This window comes from Phoxinus phoxinus (genome assembly GCF_949152265.1).
Source record: "Phoxinus phoxinus genome assembly, chromosome: 16".
NCBI classification, from domain to species: Eukaryota; Metazoa; Chordata; class Actinopteri; order Cypriniformes; family Leuciscidae; genus Phoxinus; species Phoxinus phoxinus.
Genome location: NC_136891.1, coordinates 1,635,305 through 1,642,804, shown reverse-complemented (window position 1 = coordinate 1,642,804; position 7,500 = coordinate 1,635,305). Strand labels below are relative to the sequence as shown.

At 37.2% G+C, this 7,500-nt stretch overlaps 1 protein-coding gene across 3 annotated transcripts in view; it reads right to left on the bottom strand.

Annotated features, from left to right (window-relative positions):
* wasf1 (WASP family member 1) overlaps positions 1-7,500 on the bottom strand; it is a 58,780-nt gene that overhangs the window by 13,393 nt on the left and 37,887 nt on the right. For all 3 annotated transcript variants that reach the window (XM_079639550.1, XM_079639552.1, XM_079639551.1), the window contains exon 4: positions 2,497-2,650. In XM_079639550.1, coding sequence (XP_079495676.1) covers positions 2,497-2,650 — 154 coding nt within the window. The remainder of the gene's footprint in view (positions 1-2,496; positions 2,651-7,500) is intronic.

Genomic DNA, 7,500 nt, shown 5'->3' with positions numbered 1-7,500 from the left:
GTGCTGTTGTACAGCTGAATAACTGATAATGTGTTACACTAACACACCGGACACTATTCAGCTGTTGTTCTGTGTGCTGTTGTACAGCTGAATAACTGATAATGTGTTACGCTAACACACCGGACACTATTCAGCTGTTGTTCTGTGTGCTGTTGTGTGGCTGAATAACTGTTAATGTGTTACACTAACACACCGGACACTATTCAGCTGTTGTTCTGTGTGCTGTTGTGGAGCTGAATAACTGTTAATGTGTTACGCTAACACACCGGACACTATTCAGCTGTTGTTCTGTGTGTTATTGTGCAGCTGAATAACTGATAATGTGTTACACTAACACACCGGACACTATTCAGCTGTTGTTCTGTGTGTTATTGTGCAGCTGAATAACTGTTAATGTGTTACGCTAACACACCGGACACTATTCAGCTGTTGTTCTGTGTGCTGTTGTGGAGCTGAATAACTGTTAATGTGTTACGCTAACACACCGGACACTATTCAGCTGTTGTTCTGTGTGCTGTTGTGTGGCTGAATAACTGTTAATGTGTTACGCTAACACACCGGACACTATTCAGCTGTTGATCTGTGTGCTGTTGTGCAGCTGAATAACTGATAATGTGTTACGCTAACACACCGGACACTATTCAGCTGTTGTTCTGTGTGCTGTTGTGGAGCTGAATAACTGATAATGTGTTACGCTAACACACCGGACACTATTCAGCTGTTGTTCTGTGTGCTGTTGTGTAGCTGAATAACTGATAATGTGTTACGCTAACACACCGGACACTATTCAGCTGTTGTTCTGTGTGCTGTTGTGGAGCTGAATAACTGTTAATGTGTTACGCTAACACACCGGACACTATTCAGCTGTTGTTCTGTGTGCTGTTGTGCAGCTGAATAACTGTTAATGTGTTACGCTAACACACCGGACACTATTCAGCTGTTGTTCTGTGTGCTGTTGTGGAGCTGAATAACTGATAATGTGTTACGCTAACACACCGGACACTATTCAGCTGTTGTTCTGTGTGCTGTTGTGCAGCTGAATAACTGATAATGTGTTACGCTAACACACCGGACACTATTCAGCTGTTGTTCTGTGTGCTGTTGTGGAGCTGAATAACTGATAATGTGTTACGCTAACACACCGGACACTATTCAGCTGTTGTTCTGTGTGCTGTTGTGTGGCTGAATAACTGTTAATGTGTTACGCTAACACACCGGACACTATTCAGCTGTTGTTCTGTGTGCTGTTGTGGAGCTGAATAACTGTTAATGTGTTACACTAACACACCGGACACTATTCAGCTGTTGTTCTGTGTGTTGTTGTGCAGCTGAATAACTGTTAATGTGTTACGCTAACACACCGGACACTATTCAGCTGTTGTTCTGTGTGTTATTGTGGAGCTGAATAACTGATAATGTGTTACGCTAACACACCAGACACTATTCAGCTGTTGTTCTGTGTGCTGTTGTGGAGCTGAATAACTGATAATGTGTTACGCTAACACACCGGACACTATTCAGCTGTTGTTCTGTGTGCTGTTGTGGAGCTGAATAACTGTTAATGTGTTACGCTAACACACCGGACACTATTCAGCTGTTGTTCTGTGTGCTATTGTGCAGCTGAATAACTGATAATGTGTTACGCTAACACACCGGACACTATTCAGCTGTTGTTCTGTGTGCTGTTGTGGAGCTGAATAACTGATAATGTGTTACGCTAACACACCGGACACTATTCAGCTGCTGTTCTGTGTGCTGTTGTGGAGCTGAATAACTGATAATGTGTTACGCTAACACACCGGACACTATTCAGCTGTTGTTCTGTGTGCTGTTGTGGAGCTGAATAACTGTTAATGTGTTACGCTAACACACCGGACACTATTCAGCTGTTGTTCTGTGTGCTGTTGTGGAGCTGAATAACTGATAATGTGTTACGCTAACACACCGGACACTATTCAGCTGTTGTTCTGTGTGCTGTTGTGGAGCTGAATAACTGATAATGTGTTACGCTAACACACCGGACACTATTCAGCTGCTGTTCTGTGTGCTGTTGTGGAGCTGAATAACTGTTAATGTGTTACGCTAACACACCGGACACTATTCAGCTGCTGTTCTGTGTGCTGTTGTGGAGCTGAATAACTCGCCTTTCCAGATTAAATGTCTGTTCTTGGTCTTGGATTTTGTGAAATAAATTTCTAAATAAATGCGACTTATAGTCCAGTGCGACTTATATATGTTTTTTTCCTCTTCATGACGTATATTTTGCCTGATGCGACTTATACTCCGGAAAATACGATATATATGTGCGCAGGCGTGTAGTCTTTCTTTACAAATTGACCCCAAGAAATTACTGGTCTGGCCTTAAAAATTCATAATACAGAATTATTTATCGATTCTGCGTAGCCATGTGAACCGGAACTATTTTGACACGTTTTGTCTGTGCAGTGTCATGTAACATCAGTGTTTCCGAGTGTGTGAGTTGAGTGTGTTTCTGACCTGTAGGGCGTGAGGATGTTCAGCGGTGGAGGTTGTTCACACAGCTCGTACGTCTCCTGCATCGGGACGGGCAGAGACCGGCGCTCGAACATCTGCTGGTCCTGGATCGTGGAGCTGCGGAACGCCTTCCTCATCGTGATGTCCTGAAGAGACACTGAAACACACACACACACACACACACACACACTGTATCAAACATCACTCAGTGCCTGGCATCTACACATCAGGAGGTGAGTGCATCTGTATCTTTTCTCGTGGAGTTTGCATGTATGATTTATGGATTTAAAAGTAAATAAAGCAGATTTTGATCAGATCAAAACGACAATAATAGATGAGGATAGCCAATCGGTCTCGAGTCACATTTGTTTCTATAGCTCCTTATACAATACTGATCGTTTCAAAGCAGCTTCACAGTATAAAGAGGCTAATGTTGTCAAATTCATTAATTATGAATTATTTAATTTAAACTGTGAAGCAGCTCTACAGAAGAGAAAAATTGTTAATCTCAAGAACCACAGTCTAAATCTGAATACTCAATACTAGTCTGGTTTGAATAAATGCATTTTAAGTGTAAATATGGCATATTTATATCGGGTAAAATCAACAAAAATATCCACAGTCTCAAGAACCACAGAATCCTCCATTAAGTCTAAATTTGGGACATCTTTACATAAACCCAATAAAAAATTTCTGCCACTTTGAGTTAAAATTACTAAACTACTTTTTCAAACCTTTTTAGCCATTGCTCCAACAATGTGCATTATACCATGTAATATCAAGAGATGGTTCTTGATTTATTATTGGATATTAATTATTTATTATTCAAATTTGAAATGTATGTCATTGCTTGGCAGGTTCGAGTCAATTGAGCTGTATACTGTTAACCTAGGGGTGGGCGATATGGCAAAAATATCATATCACGATTTTTTTCAGGAAAATCACGATTCACGATTTTATCACGATTCCTTTTCATGTTGGTTTTACTATTTTGCAAGTGACTGAGCATCACAGCCAAACTAATGTCCCTATTTTAAAAACAAAGCCTTAGGTAACAAAATATAAAATAAAAAAGAATGGCAGACATTTAGGCCAAAGTGGCGAAGATAAAAAATATTTGTCATTGTCTTTGTTATTAAAAATTAAGAACAAAGATACACATACACAACTTAATATACAAATAAAAAAAAACAGTGCTTTATTTTTTCAGCTACAGGTGTATTTAACAGCATTGAAGAAAGTAATTAAATGAACAAATATGAAAATAAAACACAACATCGACTTTACTATATAAATTTTACATTGATTCTTATTAAAGCTACTATTAAAGTTCTTAGTCAAGAGTGAGTCGGATACTCTTTGTATTTTGTTGTTTTATTAACAGGGATAGTTCTCCCAAAAATTTAAATTCTCTCAAGCCGCTTTAAACCCGAATAAGTCTCCCTCTTCTGTTGAAAATAAAAGTTATTTGGAGGAATGTGGGCAAACAAACAGTTGATGTACCCCAGTGACTTAATAATAGTTTTTTCCTACTATGGTAATCAATGGGGACCAGCAACCGTTAGCCACACTCCTCAAAATATCTTCTTTTGTGTTCAGCACAAGAAATAACTTAATACAGGTTTGGAACAACATTAGAGAGTGAGTAAATAATGACAGAATTTTTATTTTTGGGTAACTGTCCCTTTAAGGACAAGCGGCAGCATGTTTACTATTAGGGCTACTGTCACTTTAAGATCTGCGCGCAACGAGTCTACACGCATTTGACAAGGCAGATTTTTTTCTTCATTTTTTCTATTGTTCTTTCACTTTAGACATAACCAACTTTGTTTATGTAAACCTTGTGTGTATTTGACAGTATTAGCGCAATAAGACTCGAAAGATAACTTAGTTCAGTAACGGGTGCTGTTAGACAGGCTTTTAGTGCATGTGCGCGCGTCGGGTCTATTGCGCTCAGAAAAGCGCCCGTTAGAACAGCGCATCAGCAGCGAATGACATGTTTAACCGGCAAGGCTTTAAAGCACATGCAAATAATTCATTTTTTATAAACTACAGTGTCCCGTTCCTCTGCATTTCATGTGGATATACGTCGCGCTGTACAGTATGTTGAGACGGAGGCGCCAGAACTGCAAACTGATAAAATGGACGATCCTACGATATTTCTTCAAAAGCAGATCGTGGAGACATTTTAATCGTCCACGATCAAAAATCGTAATATCGCACACCCCTATGTTAACCCCTTAAGCGCCCCCTTTTTTTTAATAGACATGAAAATGCACATTCCAAACTTAAATGGTTGTAATATAGACCTTATATTCCAATATATTATTATATGGAATAGACATATTCAATTGGAATATAGATTTAAGATTGTTTTAAAGAAGACATTTAGCAGATTTTTGTAGAAGTGAATTAAATTGTGAAAGTTAAAGAGAAAAAAAGTTATAGAAGTTTGAGTTTATGAAAATGTACAATGTTAAAAATGTTATTATTCATATTTTATATAAAATATATATTTGCAAAGCCTGGTGGACTCTAAAAACGCAAAAAAATCAAAGCCAAAAATCTGAACAAGTTGTGTTTCAAATTTTAAGTTGATATCTCAGAAAATGAGCGTTCAGTGAGATTGAGTTTGTGCGCAGTACCACACTTCTCCACTAGTGGACATCACTGCCCATATAAGGGCGCCTCCATTTCTATATGTTGTTTGAGTCTGAACCATTATTTTTACAATTTTCATACAATTTATGAAGTAGACATCCTATTCAGAAGTAGTGTTGGAAGTTTGGCAGATTCTGAAATGAACTCAACCTCTAAGAAACACAAAAGATCACGTATGTGCATTATAGCTCACTGACACATCACTAATGCTGAATCTATTATTGTTTTCTTTATATTTAAAACATTCTCAGAGCTTTTTTTCTAAAAGAATTTAATGGATGCTATCTTCTGAACTCTTGGCATGAAAACAAACTGAGGTTTCTACCATTCTTTCATGATTTTTCATGTTCATCACTATTTCAAAATAAAGGTCTGAACACCTTAGGAGTATGAACATATTCTTGTTGCAAATTGATAAATTACGGCTCCTCTGTCATTTATTTAGAAAATCAGTCAAATTTGAAAACAAGAGATTGTAAGCTTTCAAATGATATATAGTTTGTTTAGCTTTAGTATAGTTTTAAATATGTAATGGCTGCCAAAAGTCCAAACTTCACAGAAAATGGTGGACAGTCCGAGCAAACATGCCAAATCTCGTTCATTTAAAGAGATAGGGGGCGCTATAACGTAAGAAAATATTATGCATTTTGGATCAAGGAAAGTGAAATTTGTAACTAAATTTATCGATATGATCTTTTTTTCAAATATGGCAATTGTAATCATTATTATTGTAAGTATTTATTTAATATTTATGTCTTTTATATTGCTGTTGACATTGATTTAAAAAAGCAGCAAGTCACTCAAACGTGTGTTTCATGGGATTTTACTTTATTTTTTACTTAATTTTTGTTGTAAAGCACAAGCTCAAGTGAGGTTTTATCTCAAAAGTCGCAAAACAATCTCACTGTGAAGCTTTGGACGTTTGTCTTTCTCTGGCAGTGTTGGGGAAATGCATTACAAGTAACTCGAGTTACGTAATCAGATTACTTTTTCAAGTAACTAGTAAAATAACGCATTACTTTTAAAATTTACAACAAAATATCTGAGTTACTTTTTCAAATAAGTAACGCAAGTTACTTTGTTTTCCCATTTATCGACTGACAGCTCTCCTGTCCTCATGTTGAGACGTGTGTGTGTGTGTGTGTGTGTGTACATGATGTTTATTGTAGTTCTAGACTAAATGTGAGCATTTACTCATCTCACTTGCACAAAAAAATATTCAATATTCCTCAAAATGAATAAAATCAGTGAAATGCAGAATCTGAATACTATGCAAACCTCCAATAATTAAATATGTTAAATAAAACATACATTTTTATGCATTTAATCTCACTTTATTGACCAATGCACTTGCTTCTGACCTTCGATGATTCAGTTTAATAATCAGAAATGACTGTAGATAGATAGAAAGGTTTGCTTGTGTGCTTTCCTCCACTGTACACATGTCCTTCAGCCGGAGGATTATTATTTCACTTTTAGTGTGAACGGGTCTTTACATTTGCCCAAAAATATAACTTTTGTGTTATAAAAAAAACAAGCCCAGTCGGGAAAAAAAGTAACGCAAAAGTAACGTAACGCATTACTTTTCTAAAAAAGTACCTAAGTAATGCAATTAGTCACTTTTTAAGGGAGTAACGCAATATTGTAATGCATTACTTTTAAAAGTAACTTTCCCCAACACTGTTCTCTGGTGAAGGTCTTTCTGCACATATTCCCATTTTCTTTCTCTTTTTCCTGATATCCAGGTGTGTTTCCATCACTCTTTTATGTGTCTTTATTCCTCTTTTGCTGACTGGCAGCTGGTGACACTGGGGTTGATGGGAAATTAAAATGAAATGAAATCATTTGAGTGGCAGCTGAGCCGAGAGCTGCCATAATCATCATTGTAATCGTCTAAGTGTCCCAATTATTGTCAGACAATAAGGACTGAGTAATAATAAGTCATTTATGATAATTAGCTCATTTTGAATGCAAATGCGATTGATCTGTTCCGTGACCAATGTTCAGGGTCTTCATATGCTTTATTTGTTTTGGTAGATTTATGAAAAGAATAGAATTAATCTGTGGTGTTTGAGTCTTCTACTAGTTGAGTTTTACTAGTGCTAATTATTACTCAGAGTTGTGTGTGTGTGTGTGTGTGTGTGTGTGTGTGTGTGTGAGAGTGAGGTAAAAGGACACAAGCCCTTGAAGCTCCGCCCCCTGTGCCGGGAGCAGCAGCTCATTTGCATTTAAAGGGACAGACACAAAAACGTTTTTGCTCACCCTCAAAAAGTGACACTTTAACATGCTATATAAAAATATCTGTGGGGTATTTTGAGCTAAAACTTCACACACACACTCTGGGGA